At 35.4% G+C, this 27,881-nt stretch overlaps 1 protein-coding gene across 2 annotated transcripts; it reads right to left on the bottom strand.

Annotated features, from left to right (window-relative positions):
• On the bottom strand, positions 1-27,881 carry MFSD1 (major facilitator superfamily domain containing 1). Of its 2 annotated transcripts, XM_026665701.2 has the most exons (17): positions 27,694-27,881; positions 27,037-27,089; positions 25,241-25,353; positions 23,605-23,647; positions 21,949-22,016; positions 21,606-21,714; positions 19,305-19,407; positions 14,403-14,501; positions 13,822-13,933; positions 12,878-12,934; positions 12,361-12,517; positions 11,473-11,570; positions 9,975-10,087; positions 9,311-9,358; positions 8,301-8,361; positions 3,609-3,720; positions 1-2,561 (listed from the first exon to the last, which is right to left on the bottom strand). In XM_026665701.2, exons 1-17 carry the CDS (start codon positions 27,851-27,853, stop codon positions 2,502-2,504), a joined length of 1,566 nt encoding a protein of 521 aa, XP_026521486.2. In that variant the 5' UTR covers positions 27,854-27,881; the 3' UTR covers positions 1-2,501. The 2 variants fall into 2 exon arrangements, with proteins under 2 accessions (XP_026521486.2, XP_026521493.2); XM_026665708.2 differs by lacking the exons at positions 1-2,561; positions 3,609-3,720 and adding an exon at positions 3,880-4,629.

Raw genomic sequence — 27,881 nt, 5'->3', positions numbered from 1 at the left:
ATACTAAGGATTAAAAAAGGAAACATCGATTTTCTATGCAAAATTATTCTGTTGATGTTATGTAACTTTCTAAATTGATATAAAGTTATTGTTAGTTTATAACAATAAAATAAGTGATATTGGCTTGATACCTGACTTTTAGTATCTATTAATAATTTATTTATAATTTGTAATTAAATTATTTAGTAATTTAATAATAAATAATAAATGATCTTGCAGAAAAAAGAACTTTTTTTCCATAACAACATTTTGTGTTGTGTGTGAACTTCCCTATCATGATCAGGCTTACTGTATAGTTTTTACAAACTAGAAAATAACCTCGCTGAACGTAAGATGTTCTTGACAGGGCGATTATACTAATCTGCTTCATGGAGCAATACAGTTAAATCTGTTGTCTGTGGGAGAAAATATGCTAACTATGTGATGGCAGACATAAATAAAGAAGGTGATGTAATGCCAATTGGACAACGATCTTAATAATTATTGTGTAGCCTAAGACATTCTGGACCTCAACAAAGGACAGTACAAAATTAAAATTTATAAGGAAACCAAGTGAATATCACTTTGAATATTGTTTTTTTCCATTCATATCAAGTGTTCAAAGATATTTGCTCACTGAGCAATAATGGAACAATAAATCTTTGATTTGTTATCATGAAGAATGTTTTCCAATTTGCTTCTGGCAGTGCACAATAGCCCAGATTTAGTAATTAGCTCTTAATTAATGCAGTTCCTAAACAGGATGAGCTATAGGTATTAGATGAGCAGGGGTCACAATTGTTGCAAGTCAAACAGCCCATTAAGCCCATGCAAACACTACTTCTGTTACTGTAATATATCTAGCTTAATGAAAATTATTCAGCCCTCACAAAGAATTAACTTCCCCAGCAAATGCCCATGTTTTACAACAAATAAACAATTTTATAAAAACAAAATAGTGTCTATCAGGCAAACTTGCAGCCAGTCTTTTATAGTGTAATACATACAGAAGAATAAAAAGTACCTGTAATGATAAAAGCTGTGAAGAAATTTTTAAATGCACCAGAGGCAAATTCCTTGTGTGTATAATCACTCTTGGCCAAACAAAGTATCAATTAAAATGCAGTTTCCTAAATTCAAGCTTAATTATCAGCCATGCAAACTATTGTTTGCACTGCAGAAGGCTTCAAGATAAAGGAAATGTATTTAGGGCAAGATGTGAATAATAGTTGCAACACAAACATACATTATTGGTATTTTTCCTATCTACCAAAAGTAGCACAGGTATTTAATATGGCCAAAATAAATTGATCATTTCTCATAAATCACACATACATTTGGTGTGTTATCCAACTAGATTATAAGATTCTTTTTCTGTCAAACTCAACATACTAATAATCTTAAAACAATGGCAACCATGGTGAGGACTTATGAGAAGCATCAGAAAACTGATATACAAGTCCAGTTCCAGTTCTACATGACTAAGACAAATTTCATACTAAAGGATCTGCTATTGTAGCAGTGTAAAACTTGAACACCAAGGTTGATTTCCAAGTGAACTATAACCAGTGGTATCTGCTAGGGATAAGCATAAAAAAATAAAAAAGGCAGTCAGTGGAATTGAAAACCAGCACAACCCCATTGTGTATGCAACATTAGTGTACATTCAACAGGGTCACAGCTTCAATCTTGACTATCATCTAGACCTTATTTCCCTGAGAATGTGCTGATTGTTAACCCTTACAGCTACAAAAACATATCAATTTTATTATTGCAGTGAATTGTTAATTTTAATTATCCAACTCTCTTCTGCATATTTTCCACAATTTGTTAAGAAAATATACTAAAAATAATTAACTATTTCCACAGGAAATTTTCTGTAATGCATCTATGTGCAAAAAAAATAAAACTACCTAACCTTAATGCTCTTTTAGTTAATTTGTATTTTTATAAGAGCTTTAAAGGTAATCTATCGCCTGAAATATTTATGCAGTATCATCTTAAATGTTTATGTTCAACCATGCTCATTGTAGTGAAAAAAGCTGTAAAATAAAAGCTATGCATTTCATAGAAACAGTCTATTTCGTTAATATCTATTACTTCTCTTTCTTAGAGTGAGAGAAATGTAGAACACAAATAAAATGTCCAACACAGAGATAAAGTGTAGTTATTCTGAGGCATGGATAGACAAGCACAGTGTACATCTGGAATACAGTTATATTGCATAATTGTACACCAAATGAGAATTTCCTTTTAAGCTTAATGTTACAAACAGATGTGGATTCTAAGCCAAGCAGCAGTCAGATAAAAATCCATAAATACCATTTAAAAATCCCTAGTTATCCACTATAGCAGAGTTCAATGTAGGCTCTTTAAAGTCTTCCAAAAAAACAGCTATTATTAACATTTCCAGAAAACTACTAAATAGTGTTATTCTATATGTTGATCTCTGTTACAGAAGAGTGAGGTCTTGTGTTGATACAATTTCTTATTTTGTTTGTCCATGTCATGACACAATTCTGCTATTTCAACACACTTCTGTGTGCCAGTGCAGATAAGTGGCAAACACAGTTGGCTGGCAGCTGAAAAAAGAGCAAGATATCTCATCAGCAATTATTTTCAAATTAAACAGCAGTGGTCAGGTTAAGACATCCATAATTTCAGCATGAAGTTGACTTGCATGTGCAAACAGGCCCATAAGTACTTAGCATCATTTTCCCTGAAATTTGATGTTCTAATTATCTGCTTATATATTAGATGTTTCTGATAAGGCTCCTGGGGACTGTAGTTAGCAAATCTGAAAGGCACTGTTTGCCTACTACAGTATACAGAAATAAAGTAAAATGCCTTTTTATGTTTGGTTTTCTCTTAACATTATTCTTATATTTGGTAGAGGATAAAAGTAGCATATTCTTCTTTAGATGTCATGTCACCAAGACATTAGACTACTATTTCAATAAAAACACATTTTGCATGCATATTAATCTTTAGTGGATGGTCAAATTTTCACTATGATTACGAGTGCAGAAAAAGTTCAAAAAATATATTTGAAGAAAATAGTGACAAAATATTACTATACTGTTGCCAAGAAAACAACCTAGATGGGCCAAAGTTAGTCACTGGGATTAAGTTAATTCCAGGCCTGAGATCAGGGTGTCTATGGAGCCCCTATCAAGTCTTTCATGTTGGGGAGTGTTTTAGTTCAGACAGTCCTCTGATTTTTAAATGTTTGGCCACCCAGAATCTTCATGGAGTTGGTGGCCTTATCAAAACTCACAGGTAGGCAGGTAGATAAGACAAATAGATTAGATACATAAGATGGCAAGATAGACAGATAAGATAGAATCTCTCTCTACTCAATCCTGATTTTCAAAATACAGTTGAAGTAGCTCTACCATTTTGGCCAACTGGATTATTTTCCCCAAGGAACTTCATGAAAGTTGGAAGGGTTTTTTTTTTTATGATAGGGTGATATATTGACTATTTTGCATGCAAGTTATAAACAATAAAAACCGGTCTTCAGATAAGCTTGGTATTATTAAGTCTAGTGCTAATTTGACAAGAAAAGTCCTTTCTGGAGCAGCACTTATTGCAACATTTTTAAAATAAATTATTTTGGTTATCAGTACCTGAGCACCTAATCTGCAGAGATACCTATTCCTCAAACTAAAGTCACTCTTGGGTTGTAATTTGGCTAAATCATCTTCATTCTGACGTCTGATTTTTTCCCGTCTTTTTGCTCTGCAAAAACAAAGGGAATGTTATCAATAAACACATAGAAAGATGAGTGTGTTAGATCTTCAGTGAATGTTATTCTTACATCAATGTATGGATGTACTGTTAGCTAAAGGAAGGGGAGAGCAAGTCAAACATGTTAACAGACAGTAAAGTCAAATACTCTCTTGTCCAATATTTATTATTAAAGGTCAAATTGTAAGTGCAAAGTGCAAGTTTCAACATGGTCAACAACGTTTAATCTCTGCATGTAACCAAAAAAAATCACCAGGAAACAGATATAATGCAAAAAAATAATAATAATAAAAACAGCAACTTTTAGAGAAGTAGTAGCTGCCCTTTTTTAAAACTAACATGGTTTTTAATCAGTAGGATGATGTTGTTCAATGATATATATTTAAAAAAAATCATAACACTAGGATTTCATTTACATTCTTTTGATCCTGTAAGACATACATTACAAAGTCACGGTTTGCAATGAGAATCATTACATTTTGTAACAAACACAATCCTTTCAGAACACAAGCTGCTGTGTACCAAGACATCATTAGCTCGCAGACAACCCACCCTTATACAAAACAGAAGGGTAGGTATCACTGTTCACATGCCAATTAACTTCAGTGAGCTGAAGGAGCAGACTTCAGTTCAAACGGAGTAAGTCTCTTCAATGATGTGGAGTATACATATATACAAAAATTCTGCTCTGCTTGCAGTCCGGGTGCCTTGATAAAGAGAGATGTTTGACACGCTGTATGTTCAGCATATGTAACTGTGTTTTCCTGAGTGAACTACTTTTGAGTGCAACTTGAGGTCTATCACCTGAACATGTATATGTACTAGAATACTCTTCAACGGGATTGTTGTTGATCAAGTGCTGCCCAGTTCTGGAAGGAATTTCCTATTCAGATTTCTTTTCTGCAAAACATATTGTAGCAAACATGTTATTGTAACTATGCGCTTATAAGTCCCTCAAAAATGCCACGGTGCAGGACTGAATATTTATGTCTTAAGAACTAGCAGACAGAGAGGTTGCTCTTCTGAATAGAGGGTTCAGTTCTCAATTTTCTCCAGTCGCAACTGCTGGAAATCGGTTAACAGTTGCCTGCTACATTGAAATGGAACCACCCAAAATTATTCTACACATCTCCAAAATAAGCTTAACATGGCTTTAAAGAACAACTTCCCAAACTATATATATGTGATACAGTTTTGCCCATTTTTCATCAGTTTCTCATTATGGCTCTAATCCTTCCCCTTACAAAAGAAAAAGAAATAAAAAAGATGTTAAGCATTTGCTCCCCCTTGCTTTAGTTAAAGAGAAGAGGACACTTCTGAGGTAAATCCTAGTATCAATACCTTTTGGGTGATGGGTGGGTTTTACTTAAAACTGCCAGAACAACATAGTAATTTCTGTTGACTAAAATAATTCTGCGTCACATACTCTAGACTTATATGGATTTTACTATTATTATTAAGGCTGAGGTTGCCATTGGTCCCTAAAGAGTTGTCTAATGAATGCCCTTTAAGTTTCATATTCCATCTGACTACTCCTACACTATAGGTAATCTTTTTGTAAATGGGTAAATCTTCATGACTAAGAACTCAATTTTTAAGATGCTAAAAAAAGAAAATGGGAAAATTGTCTTGGCTTGATCTGACATTAAGTGCTTCTAGAGGGTTTTCAAATGCAATTCCCACCTTCTTTGATGATCAGCTGTACTGAAGAATAAGATAGGGAGTTTTAATTGAAACATCTAGAGAACATCAAGTTAGGGAACTGGTTACAAAACTGTATGTAAGCTAAAAACATTTCTAGCTGTGCTATAATCAGGGGTCAGGTAGCATAAACAATTATAATTGGGAGTCAGGTGGCATAAACAAACAAACAACAAATAAATTTTGGGCAGCAAAGCAAGCAAATCCAATGCTCTCAATTCCACACAAATTCTCATGCATTCAGAAGAAAGATTAAAATGCAAAGATACAAAATTGCAGTTCTATACCTATATGTACCAGGCCAGTATTTCAGTTAACCACTGAAGAAATGACTTGGAACAAGACTGAATTTCACTGTCTTGGAGCAAGCCTGAATTTTTGCTGCTTCCAAAATTTAATATATAAAAAATGGTCTTAATATGTGAAGTCTGTGTCAGGGCTCAGACAAATCCACCCCCATTCACTTCTTTGGTCTTTTTTGTTGCCAGTCTCTTTACAGATTTCTACCAACAATTAGATAATAGTTTTAACCCTATTTAATCCTGTTTTCATTCATTATGATGCAGCTTAAATTATCCACTATTTTCTTCTCAAGGTATTTCCAATGAACCTCAGGTTATATCTTCAAAATGTAGGAAAGTGTTTTGACTTTGGAAGGATGCACATTTGGAATGAACTTTTTATAGTGTTTAAGCACTTCACCTTTCCTACTGCTGTGTGAAAAAAGCCCAATGTTTAACTAATTAAAGAAGATTTAAAGACCAATTAATATTTAAAGAAGGAAAGATCCACAATTTCCTCTAAAAGATAACAACAAACCAGTGCAATGTACTTTCCACAGGGTTGGTTCCCTCAAGTATTAAATGAACATTGCAATTAGTACAAAACATAACTACTTTCCTCCTGGGATGCAAAAGCTACCTGTATAGGTTTTTATAAAGCCCTACTTAGAATCACTGAAATACCCTCAGGACCACCTGCTATACAAATAACTATACAGCTTAATGTCTATGGAGATTCTTAGTCATACAGGTCATGGTTATCCCAAAGGTGCTTTTTCAAGGGGCAACTGGACTTTGTTTTTCCTTGAACAACTTCCTTCCATGAAGTTCTGAAGAAGTTTCTTTGATGAGAAGCAAAATGTCTTCAAGGAAAAACAAAGAAAGTCCACTTGCCTCTTGAAAAAGCACCTTTGAGACGACTATACAACTTATGTGTCCTATCCATGTAACAATCAGGGAGAGAAAGATAGAAATTAGTATTTGTTAGTACAACCAAAATTAGGGAGAATATTTACTTCTTTGACTCAATGTAAGAAAAGAGGAGTGGTTCTATACATTAAAGAGGCCATCCCAGCAAAATTGATTTATACTGATGAAGATGGAAGAGTATTAATGGTGGAAATAATGGACAACAATATAAAAATACTCTTGATTGTAAATGTATTAACAGCGGCTAGGATTGTATTTGCTAAAAATTGGAAGAATGAGAAAATACCATCGCAGGAAGAAATTATTAAGAAAATATTGGAATGTGCTGAGATGAGTAGATTGACATTTGAAATTAGAGAGCAAGAGGATAAACAATTTTATGAAATTTGGGATCTTTTCTATCAATGGTTCGATGACAAAATACAATAATAGAATATTTAGAATGTTAGATAGCAAGTAATATCTTTGCTTTTTCTTTCTTTTTTGTTATTTGACATCATATCTATAAAGTGTTTTTAGGATAGATCTGGTATGATTATATGATTTGTTATAGAATAAACCATTTAAAGTATTGTTAATTCATAAAGTATGAATGAATAAAATTATAGTCAAATGTTTTTGTAATAGCAATATTAGGATATATAAGTTTGGATTGACAATATGAGTTATTATGTAATATAACTGTAATTGAGACTACGAAATGAATGCACAAAACTGATGAACCAACCGACACACTGTATGTATATATGGAAGAGAGTTGATGTTTTTATGTTCTGTTTGTTTTGTTTGTTTTTAAAAAATCAATAAAATTGTTTTTTTTAAAAAAAGAGTCCTCTACAAAGTCATATAGCTAGGGATAAGCTTTTTTTACTTTTTAAAAACCGCAAAGAAGTACATTTTGAAATGTGTTTGAATATGAGTAGCTCGAGTTGGTAGTTAGGCTGTTGGTTTGAGCTCCAAGCTTAGCAATTTGGTTGCAAACTATAGATTATAATTTTGTTATATAATGTTGTTTTGTTCTATGAAAAAGTGCACCAACCACAATCCCACAGGTAGTGTCAGGGTTCCGACAAGCCCTAATCAAATCATTAATCAAATTTAAAACAAACAAACAGGCACCTGTCTACGCAGCAACAAAATTTTAACCCATCGGCTGCCAAGAAATCGGATCACATCTCAGTAACAAAATGTAGCCACTCAAACTATCAAACCAGCCAAAACCAGACCATGACTCAAGCACCCAGATAAACAATCCTAATCCTAATCTGCATCACACAGTACTTAACTATATAGTCCAGCAACAACCAGCCAATTAAATAGTCTGAAATCAGACCATGAGTCAGAAATATGTGAACAAACATTCAGACTAATTTGCATCTCATAAAAAGGTATTTAAAGACCTGTGTTCTAAAAGATGAGCACAACTCAAAATGCACTGACAATGTCTCCTCCAATGATGATGAAACACTTGCAACCAAATTGCCAAGCTCAAGAGCTCAAACCAATTGCCAAAATACATTTTGTCGGGCGTACAAATTCATCTCACAATATAGTGAACATTTTGATCCTATTAAATCAAAATAGTACATATTTCAACCTTTGCAATCCAAGCATTTTTCTAATATCACTTATATTGTAGGACCACTACTATGTACTTACTCAGCCATGGCTAGCTTCTGCAATTTTTCTCTCCTCTTTGCAGACCAGTTAAGTTCTCCTTCTATGATAGAAAAGATATACATATAATTTAATAGGACATTATTTTTACAAATCTTTACTGTCTTTAATTCTCAAGAAACAGGTACTATAATACAAGTATATGTTGGCCAGCTTTAGTGGCATAAAAATTTAGGAAACATTTTTTTATAAAACAAACAACTCCATGGTGAGGCTCATAGAATAAAAGTTGGTTAAATGTGCAGGATTTCAGAAATTATGTTTGGACTCCAAAAGACATCACCAAATTTATGGCACTGCAGTACATTCCACAAAGGACCACCTTTCAAAACCACTAGAAACTGCAATTGGTTCAATACGATATGATTCCTTGCTATAATGAACATATGCATTGTTAATCTTATTGCATACCCGCCACGTGTTGTAATTAAATTTTGGGATACAATTCAAAGTGTTTTAACGTATCGAGGCCCTTATGGCTTGGCCCCATACAGGATTGCCTTCTATGCTATAGTCTACACCCTCCCCTATGAATACATTATATTTATCAAAAGAAGTCAACACTCAAAGAAACTGTACTTCCTTCGGTCCAAAAGATGATCAAACAGAAAAACATTTGTCTATTTCCACTGCAACCTAAGTTAGTACTACTTTGAAGTTTATTAATTGGGCTCAACTGTAGTCTTTCTTTCAAGAAAACACAGTTGTATAATGACCTTTGAAGTGAAACTGATTAAACTTTTAATAAAATTAATAGAATTTCAATTTCAATATATTAGATAAAAACTGTCGTATATTATCTGTAATTTAAAAGAAAATACAGAACTATCAAGATTCAGAATCTTTACATTTTTATATTTAAACCATCAGCAAAGAATAGCTGATGTATTTTATTCTAAAAGAATGTGATATTATTTCAAGGTAGAGTCACCACTTTTGCACATTGCTGATTCAGAGATGCAAGTATCAAGACAAGAGAGCAAAATATTTACCTCTGAACAAATTCACAAAGTATAACGCGACTACAGCAATAAGGGCCACTGCAAGGCAAAAATAAGAAATTACATAAAGGAAAATAATATATCATGAAAATTAACCTTAATATGCAAAACAAAAATAGCATATGCACAATTTTCACATGAAGAGTACCAAAGTGTAAATATTTGATGTCGCAGCTGGCTTCTACAAGGGAAAGGGTTTTTTTTTTCCCCAGATGTGAGACTGAGGCAATGTGAAACCCTGAAGATGTACTGACAATTTCCATGATGACTAACAGAGACTAGGAGTACAAATCAAATGTCCTTGAAAAAGAAAAAAACAGTGTCCCAAAACAAGCCAAGTTCACTGCCCAATATCCCACAAGAACTAAATCACATGAAAACTACGTCTTTGTCAAAACAAACAAGGACAGAGTTCTGTAACAACATTTTCTCAGAGCGTTTTATTCCAGTTTATAAAATGCAATAAAGTTATTTTAAAGAAAAAAGGGAGGGGACTTCCTTTTTATTTGAACAAATGAAAAGGATGAGAAAAACATGCATTAAATCAGAATTTGTCCTGCAAGCAATTTCTAAAACTATTTCACAAACTATTGATGTTGTATAATTCCTCTATATACAACATCAATATATGCCTTTCATAGGGCTTTATACTTACAACACAAACAAGAACTGAAGAAAATTTCTAGGAAGAAATATCCTCGGGAATCCAATATCACCCCAGCAGCAATGGCAATGATCGCAAGACCCAAATTCTGGATTGACTGCATGCTGGAAAACAGAAAGAACATTCCATAACCCCAATTAGTTTCCAACCAGCACAAAAAAAGCAAATTTAGAAAGGTACCTCTGTTTTTTTCTGTAAAATTTTTGTTGGCTAGTAAGATATAAAATATCTTACTAGCCAACACAAATTGTATTTGTGTATTAAAATCCAATACATAATTACCACTTAAAAGGAAGGCTGAAGTAGAAAGAAATCACATCTTCACAGAAAATACAGTCTCACCTGCTGTAATGAGAATTGTCCAATCACACTTGGCCAATAAAGAATTCTATTCTATTCTAATAACCACCTTGTAGAACATAAAGAAGATAATGGTTAGATAAAAGAAATCTAAGCTTGAGGTAGAAAATATCTCAGGGAGGACCCTCCCTAGTTCTCACAAAGATAAAGGGAGGTGGGTGGACTGAAATGTGCAAGATTCGTGTTGGCCCTTCTATAGAGGTGACTAGTGAACCAAAATTATGAATTCTATTTTTATTATAAGGTTAGAGTAACAAATCTAACAAATCTGCCCATGTTTCCGCCTCCCTCCCTTTATCTTCATGAAAATTAGGGAAGGTCCTGTCTGATACATCTTTTTTCAGTTTTCTTCCAGATCCTAGAAGAAAAGCTTCAAAACTCACACATTAGTCAATTTCCTAAAATACTAGTCCCATTTTTCAGACTCACAGGAGTGTCAACAAAAATAGGCTGTTTAATCAAAGGAAGAGACATGCTGTGTTCTTATGAGACCTAAACAATCTTCTTCTGAAGCATTTTTTGAAGCTTGCATGAACACAACTTTTACAATCCCAGGCAACAATGTATTGGTAGCTGTGAAAGGTCAAGGAGGCCTTTCACAGGGGGATATGTGGGGATATATATTCAGACATCTGCCCTTGACGTCAACACTCGTGTCTCTTGTCAGACATTTAATGTTGGAGAAATGAGCACCATTCTTAGCAGTCTACTGGAGAGAAAGAATGGATTTGGAGTAAGATCTGACATGTGTACACATTGGTCAGATGTGTCTGCATACAATCCATTTATTTTTGGCCTGTTACACTTCAATCTGGTCATGTTGAGAGCAACCCACTTTCAATCAGTAATGGAACACAAAAAAAGCCCAAACAGATTTTGAATCAGACCTAGAATATCTTAATCAAAGAGAATGTCCAGTACTCAGAGCTGTATCCAAGCACAAAAGCACCCTTACTTTGGAACATTTGCATAAAAAAAGCTAAACAGTTTGGTTAACCAAACAGTAATCTGCTAAGCATGTAGAATAGTCAAATACTGAGTTACTAATAAAATGGCAGGGGACTATAGAACAGTTATGATCAGTAGTTTAAAAATGATATGCAACAAGATCCAAAGATCTGTTACTTACAATCCATAAGCAGTTCCCAGCTGGTGTTCTGGTACAACAAAAGCAACCATTGGCCATAAGGCACAGGCAAGCAAGGAATAAGCAACTCCAAGCAAACACTGTAAGGGGACAATAAAGCATTTATACAAGTCATTAAGAATGCGCTAACCAAAGTTCCTGAGGGACAAAATTGTATAGGGTTAATAAATGTCATTCTTCTATTCTATTACTAAGTTGTAAAGCTGCTTTATTTGTTTATTTTGCAGTTAACTAGCAACTACGTGCAGCTGGCGACCTAAATAATGCAACAGCCAATAGTATCTAAAATCATTAGATACATAATTATCATTAACAACAATTATCTATATTGGCAGTATCACATGAAGCCCTCCAGATCTTAGGGACCAGAACTCTCATTATCACATCCTGGTGATGTTGCCTAGGGTTGACGGACAGTTCAGCAACATTTGCAAGACCATGTTTTGCCAATACTATAGAAAGCTTGGCACCTGGATTGTAAATTTTGGAGGAAGGTGGTCAGAATTTTTGAACAGTATTGTTAAACTGTGCCTCCCAAGTTTGCTGGAAGCCTATTCATCCAGCTAGCATAGCCTTATAGCACTTAAGACTTATATACTGCTTCATAGTGCTTTACAGCCCTCTCTAAGCAGTTTAGAGTCATCCTATTGCCCCCCAAAATCTGGGTTCTCATTTTACCGACTTTGGAAGGATGAATGGCTGAGTCAACTTTAAAACTCCAGGCAGTGGGCCTGCAATCCTGCATTCTAACCACTGCACCACCACAGTTCTTATGTTTGGAGTCCAAGGGCATAGGGATGCATTTAAGGGCAAAGTACTGGACATATTTTGGCTTTATTTTGGAAAAATAAGCCTGAATGAAATACCTACCATTGCTATCCAAGGATTCCAGAAAGTAAAGGCCAACATAAGGTGAGAAGTTAGAGTTCCCACCACTGCACATATAACCCATGTGATGTTTCTTCCAACTTTATCTACCAGAATTCCAAAGATAGGGGACATTGGGGCTGATATAACATACACAATACTGAAATGGAAAACAGAAGCGTCATGTCAAAGCAATGAGATCAATTTTCCCATTACAGAATAATTCTTCTTTCCTTCACCATCCTTTTTCCCACTGAGAAACCTTTGAACTATTCATGACTTGATATATTGAGATATGCAATGATTCCTATCAGTACACTCACAAAACTCTAAGATTTTTAAGTCTAAAACTAACTTAGAACATACAGCACAACAATAAGGAAATTTTGCACTTCCTTTCATGATCTTATTTCAAGGACGACATTAAAGTGTCTTTGGAGGCACAAGCTTGAAGTAGACTGCTCTCAGGGAAGTAATTGTTAATGCAACAACAAAACAACTTAAAATTAATATCACTGACCTGTTAATCAAACTTGCTGCTTGAGAAGAAAATTTGAATTTCTCAATGAAGAAAACTCTGTAAAACAATCAATGATACTTTTGTAGTTCTGTATCCGCTTAGGCTGTAATTAAACTGCATATCTAGCAACAGATTAACATTACCGTGAACTAATGACAAATCATAAAAACATTCTTGACTTTAATAAATTATTCTGCATTGTATATAAGCATCCACTGATGTCTTCCAGAGAAAGAAGCACTTATGTGTAGCATATATGACTGTTGAGTAGTGAGTGGGAACTCAGGGAGTCATAGTCCCACCCTATCACTCTAGATAGAATGTATAAAAATAAATATAAGCAACACTGTGGAAAAAGCAGTCACATTACAGATAGTCCTTGTCTAGTAAGCACAATTGGGCCTGGAAACTCAGTCGTTAAGTGAAGCAGTTCCTCAGTGAAACCACAACTGTGCTTTTGATCTTAAAAAGGTGCTGGAATTTCAGATATGATTATAAGTCCCCTTTCTCCGGAAGGTCATAACTTAAATCAGTCATAAGTAGAGGACTACTTGAACTGCTATCCACATTAGGTAAGAGCATCATCTTTCTACATCTCTACTATCAACTGTTACATTCAATGTAAAAAGGACAAAAAGCAGGCATATCTATATAGAAAATATTTGGATAAGTAAAATCAAATCAGAATCTCCAGGTGTTTGACTTCAATTCACATAATGTTCTAAAATCATAAGCAAAGTCATAATTTAGGTTCAAAGTCAAAAGCATTTCCTTTTTGTCTCCTACATTGTTTTGAATTTTTCTGTTGTTTAATTAAAGGAAAACACATTTTAAAAAGCAAAAACCACATTTAAGTACACACACAAACATATTTAAAAGTCTGATAGAAATATAATAAAATATAACAGCCAAATAAATCTGATTTCTTGATAATATGCACTTACTTTCCAAGTCCAATGAAAGGGAAGACAGCCACATAATAACAAACACAGATTAAAAATATGAGCCATAATGATAATGAGAAGTCTTTCACATCAGTTATTTTTATCACTTCACCTTGAGAAAAAAAGAAATGCCAGTGTTAGCTATGCAAAACTGTCTAATAAGATATGGCTTCAAATAAATGTTTTAACTCTCCATTTGTTAAACTAACAGAACTGAGTTGCACCATTAATGGTGCTAGTTGCACCATTAAGAATATGATACATCCTTGACAGGTATGTAAAAAGTCAAATTCAAAGAATTATGAGCACACTAGGTAATTATGACAGTTGCAGAATAAGAAAGATTCATGTACATATATTTCATTGGAGAAAACAGGTCACAGATTCTTCATGTTATCAGCAAAAAGCTCCACAGCAAGGGAAGAAAAATTGCTTACTTTCCCAACCAGAGTAAAGTCTGGTACTTAAACAACACTTTATGGCCAAGATGAGCAAAGTCAACCATTAGTTCAAAAACTTGACTCCTATTCTTAGTTTACGCATACTTAGAGGAGGGAGGGCAATGAAGGAGACCAACATACCAGTTTTCTCTTGTTCTTTGCAAAGAATTTTCTCTGCTCTTTTGTCCAGGTAAGCAAGAATAAAAGCACAAACTAGTGAAAAGATACATGTGGTACCACCTGCAGTTAATAGAACAGAAAGCAAACTAAGATTTATGTCATAAATGAACATAAAATTGGTTTAAAATTCTACACATTATAATATAAAGTGTATAAAGTACAATATATAGACAGTATAAAGGAATGTGGAAAGTAGAAAGTATCTACAAATAGCTTTATCAAACCAATTGCTAAAAACATTAGCATTGTGTCACAACAATATTTCAAATGAGGCATTGAAAATGAAGAACCAGGTACAAAACTGCATGGCAGATAATTTTTCACACCAGGAATCACACTTAAGTCTTAAGTGGCTTATTGGGGGCAAGAGTACAAAAAACAATGGGGCAAAGGAAATGGTTTGAATCAATATCAAATCAGAATGACATTGCATTTAAATTAAATGTGCAAAGCTTTTAATCTCAATTTTTTAAATAATGTTCTGCTTTTATTACATGAAGTGTTACAATATAGTGGCAATATTTATTTTATTTTATTTATTTTGTCACACGATTATAAGATAACAGGTATAAGTACAAACATAGTTATGAATACATGAAATGAATACATATAAGAAAAAAAGAAACAATAGGACAGGGACAGAAGGCACGTTGATGCGCTTATGCACCCCCCCTACAGACCTCTTAGGAAAGGGGTGAGGTCAATAGTAGACAGGCTAAGGTTAAAGTTTTGGGGGTTTGGGGAAGAAACCACAGAGTCAGGTAGAGCAGCGGTCGCCAACCGGTGGGCCACAGCCCACTGGTGGGCTATGATAAAATTTTGGTGGGCTGCAGAGAAATCTCACCCCCAGAGCACTCCCCCAAAGCAATTAATCCAGGCTGCGCAGAAACACAAAGCTGCTCCACCCACATGGCCCGCAGGAACCCTCCCCGCCCACTTACTCCTTACCCAGTAAACTTGCCTGCTAAATTTCTATTTTTCCTTTTTCCGACCATCATCTGTTCTGCTGTGCTGGGAGATTTAAATTAGCTAGGAAGCAGGAAATGGTTGAATTTCTTGCTTTCTATCTAGTGTCTTTAGATCTTCGGCTCTGCTTTTAAGTACAGCTGAACCTCCCTTAGGACTGAAGGTTTGCTTTCAAGCAAATTCAGTGCAGACTCACGGCAAGCAAATTTGAGGGACTGAGCAAGCCGATGGTAGATAGATAGATCACTGAATGATTCTGTGAGCAACTCAATCTTCCTGCTTTACCTGATTTTGGGTAAAAGTTGCTCTTTTTTTATAAAAAAAATAATCAATATTTACATGCATGGTGTGTTGTGTGCTAATTTTGTGAGTTTGCTTGCCAGCAAATTTTATGAGTTTGCTTGCAAGCAAATTTTATGTGACAGACTGAGCTAGCCAATGGCAGATAGATTTCTGAATGAATATGTGATTCTGTGAGCAACTCAATCTGCCTGCCTGCTTACCTGATTTTGGGTAAAAGTTGCTCTTTTTCCATAAAAAATTCAATATTTATATAAATATTTATAATATTTACATACAAGCCATGCCCAGCCAGTCACAGGACCACCAAGCCACACCCACAAATTAGGCCACACCCACAGAACTAGTTAGTGGTCCCTGGGATCTAAAAGTATTAGTTTGGTGGTCCCTGAGGTCCAAAAGGTTGGCGACCTCTTTTTTTTTTTTTTTTAAATTATTAAAAAAGAAAATAAATTGGAGCAAAAAAAAAATAGGTGTGGGGTTTTTTTTGGGGGTGTTTATTTTTTTTTTTTTTTCCTCTTTATTGTATAAGCAGAGTCAGGGATAAAGTAAAATTCCAGACATTGACCATTCTATTGCTGAAGTCGTATTTCCTGCAATCAAGTTTGGTGCAGTTTACCTTGAGTTTGTATCTATTGTGTTCTCTTTTATTGTTATGGTTGAAGCTGAAGTATTCATTGACAGATAGGACATTGAAATATATAATTTTATATACTATACTTAGATTGGACCGAAGGCGGCGTAATTCTAGGTTTTTTAGGTCTATTTCAAGTCTGGTGGCATAAGGTATTCTGCAATGAGTAGAGGAGTGGAGAACTCTTCTTGTGAAATATTTCCGGACTTTCTCAACTGTATTAATATCAGATACGTAATGTGGGTTCCAGATTGATGAGCTGTATTCAAGTATTGGTCTAGCAAGTGTTTTGTATGCTCTAGTTATTAGTGTAATATTACCAGAGAAAAAGCTACGTAAGATTAGGTTAACAACTCTTAATGCCTTTTTGGCTATGTAGTTACAGTGGGCTCTAGCACTTAGGTCATTTGAGATAAGTAGTCCAAGATCCTTGACAGAGTTTGGATCATCAACAAGTTCTTGACTATTCAGCTTGTATTTTATTTTCTGATTATTATTTTTTGCCAATATGTAAGACAGAGCATTTATTTGTTGAGATTTGAAGTTGCCATTTGTTTGACCATTCTGATACATAGTCGAGGTCTTTTTGAAAGGTAGCAGGGTCGGTGGTATTAAATAGCTTTACATCATCAGCGAAGAGAACGCAGTTGCTCTTAATATGATCACAAAGGTCATTTATGTAGAGTATGAAGAGAGTTGGTCCTTGAACACTGCCTTGGGGACACCGCTGTTGACAGGTACAGAATTTGATAGGACGCTCCCAATTTTGACCATTTGTTGTCTGTTTGACAGGAATGCTTCTATCCAGTTATGCAGGTGTCCAGAGATACCATAAGATTTTAGTTTTAGGAGTAGTTTGTCCTGTACCACTGAATCAAAGGCTTTACAGAAGTCTATGTAGATTGCGTCTATCGCTTTGCCCTGGTCGAGTTGTGTAGTCCATATGTTTTTGCAGTGTAAGAGTTGCAGATTACAGGATAGTTTTTTCCTGAAACCAAATTGTTTATTAGAGAGTAAGTTGTTTGTCTCTAAGTGGAGGATAATGGATTGGTTAATAATTGATTACATGACTTTACAGGTGACACAGCATAAAGAGATTGGTTTGTAATTTTCAATTAAGCTGGGGTCTCCCTTTTTGAAGATGGGGATTACCGTGGTTTGTGACCATAGGTTTGGCAAGGAGCTGGTCCTGAAAGATTTTTCAAAGATTATGCTTAGAGGTTCGGCTATGGCAGTGGATAGCTTTTTTAAAAAGTAGGCACATATTCCATCTGGTCCAATAGACAGAGATAGTTTTAGATTGCATAGTGCTTTTTCAACATTGTCTTCTGTAAAATCGATATGTATTAAATCATTGTAGTTGTCTGTGGTTTGACTAGGAAATACTGGGCATGATCCATTATTGTTTACAAATACTGAGCCAAAGAATGTGTTAAAGAGGTTGGCTTTAACGGTGTCGTCGTTGCAGTCTTTGCCATTAGGTCCTTTCAGGGGTGGGATGGACCTTGAGTCTTTTAGTTTGTTGTTTACAAAACTGTAGAAAGCGCAGGTGGAATTGGTGCGTAGAAGGTTTTCCTCTTGTTTAATGTGATAATTGGTGCATTGTCTTTATCTTGTGGCATAATTTTTTGTATCGGCTTTTGAAGTTGGCAATGTGACCAGATTTGTTTTTCCACCAAAGTGATTTCTTTTTGGATTGAAGCTTCCTTGTTGTTATGGGTAATTTGTTTTTTCAGGTTTTGGAGTTGTTATTGGTACATATAGTTTGATTACTCTTTTGACTTCAAGTAAAAATATGTTATAATGGTCTTCAACAGTATTGCATCCAGTGAATAGAAATTGCCAATCAAGAGATGAGAGATCGTTGTCTATACGATCACAGTTGCCTTTTTTGAAGTTATAATGGGGGATCCCATCATTATGATGATTTTTGTGTTGAGCCAAAAGTCATGTATGTTGAGACAAAAGTCAATCATGTTGTGGGCACTGTTGAAAAAGGGTTCTTTAATTTGTATTCCATAAATTGAATTCAAACTATTGCAGAAGATGAGATCAAGGCAGTTGTTAAGTCTAGTATTGTTGGTTACTAGTTGTTCCAGTCCCAGATTTGTTACAGCATTGTAGAAGGTTGCATGTATGGGTTCAGTTTTACATTCGTTTAGGGTCCAGTTAATGTGAGGTAGATTGAAGTCACCAAGAAAGATAAAAGCATGTGGGCATGATGTTGCCATGTTAGTAGTGAATTTAACTTGTTTTCATGTTTGATGTCATAATCAGGCACTCTGTAACATAATAAGAATCAAAATGTGATATTTAAGGACAGTTCACAGACGATGTCTCAGGAAGAGCAAGCTCCTGGGTAACTTGGATGTTTTTTAGATGTAGGGACTTTTTATAGAAGATAGCAACACCACCTCCTCTATGGATTTCACGATCTGATCGGTAAACATGATAGTCTATTACTGTGGTAATGGAGTCAGGGAGAGATGCGTTGAGCCATGTTTCATAGACAAATATGATGTCGAGTTTAGCCTTATTTAGTTAAGAGGAGAAATTCAGGTATTTTATTTACAAGGCTTCTTGCATTGAGTAGTTTGCATTTAAGGCTAGTTGTAGTTGGGATTGAGGTAGTTAGGGGTGTGCGTGCCTAGTTTTGATGGTGGGTTGGTTATCTGGAGGGGATGTCGGAGCTAAAGTGAAGGCTTTTGAAGCCTTCAGGCAAATGCTAAGACTTCAAAATAGAAATCCCTAATTGATGAAAGTGGTATCTTCTGCAATGCATGCTGCTTGGGGAATTCTGAGAGTTGAAGTCTATACACCTTTAAAAACAGCCAAGGTTAAGAAATAGTGCAATCTGATAAAATACAAGCTTGATAAAACTGGAAATTGATAGTTTAACAACAGATTTTCAATTCCTGAAATAAAAAAAATTATTTTTGTAAACGATAAAAATATTTACTAACCTATCAAGAGTGCTATGCCCAGAGTTGTGTGGCCTGTAGAACTAAACAGATCTTGAACCTTCCAGTACACCCATCCCATCATATTCATATTCACAGTGCTCCCCTATGAAGAGATAATAATTAAGCTATATTGATTTATTTTCCTTCATTGTATCAAAAAGCAGCAAGCCCACAATTTGTAAATAGCCTTTAATTTGAATCTTCTATATAGTAAACAGAAAGGTTTCTGTATCTTTTTTTTCCTTCCAATCAACAGGTAATGTTCTATATTCTACGTCAGTGATCCCCAACCTTTTTGACACCGCGGCCCGGTACCGGCATCAGCTGGGCGCCACGGCCCGGTACCGGCATCAGCTGGTGCCGCCATCTTTTTGATGAAAAGTGCTTCCGGTGACCTCACCAGAAGCACGTTTTCATCAAAAAGATGCGGCGCGCTTCGATGAGCTTTTCCGGGTAGAAATGGCTTTCTACCCGGAAAAGCTCACGAAGTTGGCGCCGCCATCTTTTGATGAAACGTGCTTCCGGTGAGCTTTCTACCCGGAAAAGCTCACCGGAAGCACTTTTCATAAAAAGATGGCGGCACCCAGCAAGCCGTGGACCGGTAGGAGTTGTTCCGCGGACCGGTACCGGTCCGCAGACCGGTGGTTGGGGACCCCTGTTCTACGTTTTTCACTTTAAGCTCTACAAAGCACATATCTAATTATGCCCCACACTTATTCCAGTAACTTAAGGCTGTGTACATTTTTTTTTTTTTTTTTACAATAACATTGTGGAATAATTTGGGCTGAAAAAGTATAGCTGGCCCAAGATTATCAAAGCTGTGAATAGACTTGAACCTGGCACTCCATTACTAGCCCAACATTTTAACTATCGTTCTAGTTCTGATTCCCATCTTTATTCATTATTCTCTTATCTAAATTCCAAATGTACTGTAGCTGTCTTAGTACAGTGTGTACTGCACACATTTTTAGGGAATCTTTGAAAAAACACTTATTAGAACATAGTCCTCAAGTGGAACAGGTATAATTACACCCATTTAGAGGTATCATTTTGATCAGATGCTTGGAATACTCAGCCATAATATATATTCCACTAGGCCATCAACACGTAACCTGCTCCCCGTCCCCCAGTAATTTGGATTGTCACCCATAAATCTCAGTCACCATCAGCTATCTCCGCTAGCAATCAGGCTGCAATGCACCACTGTTTTATGTTCTTCGTATACAATTTGGAATTACTTTAAGTGCACACAATGATTGTACACACATACCTGGTATAACAAAATCGTTGCAAAAACCAGACTCTAACTTTTCAGTTACCATTTGATGTCTCCAAATGTCCGCAAACATTCCCTCCATGTAAGGGCAAAGGGGACTTTACGTCAAATGAATGTTGGAAGTGTAAAAAGTAAAGAAGGGACTTTTTATTATCTATGGTGGACATGTGATAAAGCAAAAAAAAAAAATTAGACTATGATTCATATTTTAATACAGAAAATTTTGAAAATGGAGATAAAGATGAAACCAAAACTTTTCCTTTTGGGTCTAATGGAAAAAGACCAGGAGAAAAAATTTGGAACTTTGTTACTATCTATGTTGACAGCAGCAAGACTATTGTATGCACAAAAATGAAAGGACACTTCGATTTCTAACATGGATGAATGGTTGCAGAAATTGATGGAGTTGGCTGAAATGGCAAAATTGACTACTTTGATTAAAGAAAAGAATATAAGTACTTTTGTTTCCTCATGGAGACCGCTTCTGAACTTTGTGCTTGAAGTGGAAAAGAATGAAACGTTGGTTTTGGTTTTTTCTAATTAGACTGATAGATCTTTATAGAAATGGCTTGTTCATATTATTATGAAAAAACAAAAAGCTTGATTTGATGTTAATGCCTTATTTTACTGCAATAGAGAGAGTCGGAAGTCTATGTTTTTTTCTTTTTTTCTTATCTTCCTCATTTCTCTTCCCCCTCTTCCTTCCCACCGTTTTCTATTTACTTTTGTAGTTTGTATCTATTTTATCTTATAACCCAATAAAAATGTTAAACAGATGTAAGGGGAAAGGAGAAAAGATGACAGTACAAAATCAGTTTTACTGCTGATCCTCAGCTTAACTGATTTCATTTAGAAGTCTTAATGAAACAATAATCTCAACTAATCAAATGCCTTTTTAAAAACGCCTGAATCATTACTTGATAGATTCACCTTATGTACAGACATGGAAACAATTATTATATTAAATAATAATTTAATGTAGCAATGAAAAAATGAAAAAAACAAAACTGGGTGTTTAGACTTACAATTCTAGCCATGCTGAGTTGCAGTCCAAAAACAAGATTTAATTCTTTTCCTTTAAACCAACTTACAGCATAGGTATTCTGTGCCACTGCTAAGGACTCACCACCAATCCTAAATGAAAGACATTCATGAGTATGAATAGTTGAAGCTACACGCATGAAGAAACCCACACTATAACTATACCATTTGCAATCCATGCTGATTTGCAAAAAACTTTAAAATAAAACTGAAATAATGTAAAGCTTTTTGCAAACTATTTCTGATTTTTAAATACACAAACCTTCATTGGATTCTCTATTTTTAAATGAAATACAGCAAATATTTAGACACGATATCCAAACTTACCCAAATACAAATCTGCCAAATTCCATCAGCCAAAAAGCATTACATATTGCTCCCATAGCAAAAATTACCTGTAAGAAGAAGATGAATCTCTTTTCAGTTAATTACAGAAATTATGTCACAGGCATGTATTTCAACTCTGTATTTGCATAAAACAGATTAATACGATATCACAGCTTTGGAGAAATTATGAATTTATTTTTCTGCATAAAATTGCCATGTGAATTATATTACCAGGCAGTTACACTGATATGGGTGAAAGAATGAATTGTTTTGAGAAATACTAGATTGTTAACACTGGAAGGCCATGATTTACAATTGGGGTGGCATGCCTTTTTATGGTATAAGGAAAGCAAAGTACATAGGCATTTTAGGAGACATTATATTTGAGATGCTTTATTGTCAACATGGGAGAAAATAAGGAAACATTATAAGAAAATACCAATCTGATTATCAACTAAAGAGGTATTTGCATATCCAATTGTTTTTAAAATGGAACACAGTTAGATATAGTGAAATTTTAAATGAAAAGGGTGAACTCAAATCAGAGCAAGAATTAGATGAACAAGAGATAAAGATGAATTCGTATTCATGTGCAAATAAATTCTAGATATGATAAAGACAGTAAGACAGAAGGGTTTTATAAAGAATTTACTGAATTAGATAAAATCTTAACAGGTACTGAGGAGAGGATGATTAAAAAATTATATGGTTATTTACTAGGAGTGAAATTAAAAGAACAAGTTAAAGAAACAATATAGCCTGGGGGGAAAATATGGATATGGGATAGATCTAGAAAAATGGCAGAAACCATGGACTAGAAACTATAAACTAACAATGTCGACAGCTTATAATTTGTATAAGATGTTTTACAGGTGGCATTTACCCCCAGCAAGAATAGCAAGGATGTTCAAGGATAAATCAGCGAAGTGCTGGAAATGCCATTCAGACACCTGGATCATATTACCATATGTGGTGGACATGCATGGAAGCTAAAAGATACTGGATTAAAATACACACATGGCTGGAAAAAATGACGAAACAGCATATAGATCTAAAACCAGAGATATTCTTACCGGGAATTTTACCTGAAGGTTACAACAGAGAATTGACATATGTCATTATTAATGTTTTAACTGCAGCTAGAATTGTATTTGCTCAAAATTGGAAAAATTAGAAAATTCCGCTAGAGGAGGAGGTGACTAAGAAAATAATGGAATGTGCAGAAATGAGTAGATTAATATTAGCAATTAGAGAGCAAGAAAAAGAGTACTTTTAAGATATGGGATTTATTTTACCAATGGTTAGATAGAAAAGTACGAAAATGAAGCATAATGCAATAGTAATGATGTTATAATTGATTATTCTGGAATGAATTATAATATGAACTATAATTAGTAAGTACTAAGATTTGCTCTAAAGGGAAACGCAGAATTGAAATCAAAGTCTAATGATGATGTAATAATAATATAATATGACATGGAAAGTAATGTAATATGAATGTAAATTCAAACCTAAGAGAAAAAGACTATAGATATTGTGCACCAACTGACACACTGTATAATTGAAAGAAGACTTTATTTGTTGTTTTATGTTGTTCGTCTGTTTATTAAAAATAAAAAACTTTTTTCAAAAAAAATTGCCATCTGTTTCACTTACTTGTCCCACACAGATGAAACAGCTGAATATTATTGTACCCCACCTGTAAAGGAGTTTGAATAATTTAAAGTCAGCATTGTAATTGGGAACTGCCTCCATACAAAATGATACTAGAAATGAGGTAAAATTCTCCTTTAGAAGTGAATGGACTAGATTGAAGAATCTTTTCTCTCTTCTGGATGTAATTATCTGAAAACTATCATTTATTTACCTTAAAAGAGTACAATCAATAATCATAAAAATAGATCAAATGTCAAATGTATATTTCATTTTCTTCCATTCATACCAGGGGTGGGATTCTACCAGTTCGCACCTATTCACTAGAACCGGTTGTTAACATTCTAAACAGTTCGGAGAACCGGTTGTTAGAAGAAATTACTGGCCTAATCCCATAAGGAAGGCAGGAAGGAAACATTCTGGTGTTGCTTACAGAAACTGCCTCTCCATTAACCCTTGTTACATTCTTGGCTTCCTGTTTCAGGAACTTCTCTGGAGTTTTTTCCCCCTCCTTTGCTCCACCCAGTCACATGACCACCAAGCCACGCCCACCGAACCAGTGGTTAAAAATTTGAATCCCACCCAATTCATACACTATATCACATTAATTTCGGGGGACCCTCCCAGGAAGGAGAGTCACATGAAAATCCAAAAGGGCAATAGAAGATTTGACTGTTAAGGAGAAAAAAATGGAAAATTAGGGCAGCTAGGAATTAAGTAAGGGGAAAAAAAAGACACAAAAACCTATTTAATTGACTAGATGAGCCCTCTCTTGGTTTATATTTAGGATAATTGTAGGATCTAACTGAAATAAGCAACACAGTAAGCTTGATATCCTCAAAGAAAAAAGTTAATTTGAATTGATAGAATTCAAACGAGAAAACCAAGATTCTGCTATAACATGAATGTATGTATTTGGATATAATCTTATGTTACAATTCTGAAACTTCATGGACAACCAACTAATGGGGGGGAAGAAATAAACAGAATGATAGAGCCTTAATAAAAATCTACTTTCAAATAGTGAACAATTCAGCTGTGAGTTCTTGCAAAATTATTAGGAAGAAGAGCTTGGACTTCCAGGCAATTGCGGAATTCAAAATGTACAAAATGCATAAATTCAAGAACAGAATCTTCCAGAAATGCCTGGAAGATTCAAAGTTCCCTTTGCAGCAAGCAGTTCTGATTTTCCAAGTCTCTGGAAGTAACCATCCAAACCAGAAATGGGTTGAGAGCTTCTGGATATGGTGTTTTCAACAAGGCAAACCACTTTCAGACTTTTCCTAACATGCCCCAATCCATTTACAGTTTGGATTATGTATTCCAGATCAGATCACCCGGACCTGAAAAGTTTTGGCATGGTCTGGAGGGAAAAAGAAAGATCCAACATTTCTCAACTGCTTCCTTTTTAAAACCATGAGTTTTGCAGATAGAGTACTCCACTTTAAGCATCATATTAATTTTAATGAATGGATTTTTTGAACCCTAGCAGATAAGGCAACTAAGGAAATGCTAACATTTGTCAACTAACCATACCGAAAAGAAACATGAACTACAGCTCATACTCGTGCAGCCATTTAAAAAAAAACATATAAAAAGGATCTAGCAGTTATCTTCAAGAAAAAATGGTCATAATTACCTTATTCCAAAGATTCTGTCTATCAAAAAGCCTCCAAAAAAACATAGAAACACATTAGGCCAGGAATACCAGGCATACAATGCCATGAATTCAGCTGTGTTTATTTTCATATCCTAAATAGAAGAGAACACAATATTTAAGCACTGCTTTAATTTTAAAACTTTCTTACAGAATAATCCATAATCCATCCAACACAATATGGCATTGCAATATCAGGTCATTCCTCTAAAAATTTCTATCTTGCTGCAGGGAAAGATTAACACTGGTATCAGAAATAAAATATGCAAATATTGTTGCATAAATAAAAAAATATATAGCTTAAAAAAAGATAGTAATCAGGTAGGAACTAAGGTGTTCTATACATGGATTCTTCAGGATCTGCAAAGAAATGATAATTCTATTCCAGGTCCTTGTACAAAACAATCCATATTTTTTGTCAACCTTGCATACTTTGGTTTTGTATTATCTCCCTGCTTCAGAGGATGATGCATTTATCATCAAAACAACTACAATAAATAGCCTTGCAGCTGATTTTTAATTTCCTCATTTCTTTTCTTCACATTAAAGATGCTAATGGCTAGTGATCCGGGTCATTTATGGCAGGGGTCGCCAATCTTTCGGACCTCAGTGATCACCAAACTCATAATTTTAAATCCTGAGGACCAGAGACCCTGGGAAAATCCCAAAAAAAAAGTATGTAGGAAAATTCCCCACCCCCTTTTCCTACCGATCAATCATTCTTTATTTGGGATCACAGGATACCAGCTTCAGCTCCGTTCTCAGGATGAGAGAGAGAGAGAGAGAGAGAGACTCTTGGCTTCATGCAAGGAAAGCAGCAGAAGTCTTTCTTTCTCTCCCCCAAACTCTGCCAGAAATGAGTCTTTGTGAGACTTGTCGCACCGGCGCAGCCTCTTGGAGCAAGATGACTTGCAGGGTCCCAAAGACTCATTTCTGGCAGAGTTTGGGGGAGAGAAAGAAAGACTTTTGCTGCTTTCCTTGTGTGCAGCCAAAAGCAGAAGAAGCGGAAAGAAGCAGTCCAGTGTCCAGGCAACGTGCATAGAGCAAATGGGGCAAGTTCCCTCCTCCACCCTTTCCCCCTCCCCTCACTAAGTGTTGTTCGCAATACAAGTGACACAAGCCTTGTGAGATTTCCACGCAGCTTGGATTAGTTAGTTAGTTTACTTTAGTGTCATTGAACCTCATACAACAAAATCAAACACCATCTTCAGTGCACATCATGACCATGAAAATAAACACACACATCCTTCACACTCCGCATTAATTGCTTGGGGGGTGCTTTGGGGTGACATTTCTCTGCGGAGCACCAAAACTTTCTCACGGACCACCAGTGGTCCCCGGCCCACTGGTTGGCAACCATTGCTTTATGGCATACGCTGTCATAATTTTGAACAGACAAGGAACTCCTCTTATGCTTTAAGATGAAATAAATAGAAAATGCCTGCATTTTTGGTTTTTTTTCTCCTGAAGGAAAGGTATCTATTCTTAGACCATTGTGATTACTGATAATTGATGCTTAACTGCTTTCAGAGACAATCTCTAGTATAATCTATCTGTCATTTAGGACAATCAATATCCTGATTCTTCAGAAGAACAATTATATTTCATTATATTTTAAATAAGTTTTCATTATCTGATGCTTATTTGGAATCATTTCTGGTTGTTAAAACATAAACAACATGTTATGAAAATTCCTTGCTATAATTGAAAAAAACAATGCATCCCAAGATTTAAGCAGAAAAAGTAGTGAAATTCAGCATATTTTGCTCTTCACTCACCCTCTGAACTTGAGCCTGCAGAGCTGCTGGGGTGTCATAGCAAAAATAGCTGCCTATGGAAGAAAAGAGCAGACAACTTGTGTAAAAAAAACATTCTGAAAATGCTTGTGTCAACAACCTATGCAGGTTATTTGGAATCCACACAAAAAATTAAAATATCCTCTACTAAACAAGAAAATTCATTTATTTATTAAATCTATATCACTCCACCCTCTTCATTTGTCCAGGATGAAAAAAAGAGAATCAAAGCTAAAGGAACCTGGTTAATTTCCAAGTGATGCCAATACCTCCAAACCCAGCATCAACAGCAAATAGCAACTTTCCAATCATGGCAATTGATAAAAAAAAATAACCAGGAATGCCCTCTCCTCCTAGCCAAAACTCATCAATGACTAAAGTTTGCTTTCTCCCATTATGCTCCTTTCGTTTTCCGTCTTCATTGATCCCTTCCAGGAAGAAGGAAAACAGCCAGCCCAGTCTAGCGCTGCCTTGAAATAATTTAAGAGCAAAAAGGGAGCGGCAAAATCAATACTGTCTGGCGTGCATCCGTGACACACTTTCTTTACACCCTCGCACAAGAACTTAAGGCGAAACTTTATTCCGCTCCCCTATTTATTACACAGCCCCTATTCAACAAGGAAGACAGGGATCACCGACCGAAGCCCAGGAAGCACATGAGCGCCAGCACCAGCAGCCGGTGGGCCAGCCGCTGCGGGTCGCACAACGCCGGCAAGGGCTTGCGCGCAGGGTCGCCATGGTCTTTGGGCAGCGATTCCTCATCCAGCAACGCCCGTTCCTCTTCCTCCATCGCCGCCATCTTAGACAACCCCCACCTCCCCTCCGCC

This window comes from Notechis scutatus, chromosome 4 (assembly GCF_049901735.1).
Source record: "Notechis scutatus isolate UNSWTSFEM ecotype Mainland chromosome 4, rNotScu1.2, whole genome shotgun sequence".
Classification (NCBI taxonomy): domain Eukaryota; kingdom Metazoa; phylum Chordata; class Lepidosauria; order Squamata; family Elapidae; genus Notechis; species Notechis scutatus.
The sequence above is the reverse complement of the archived record's forward strand: the minus strand, read 5'-3'. Positions and strand labels throughout refer to the sequence as shown.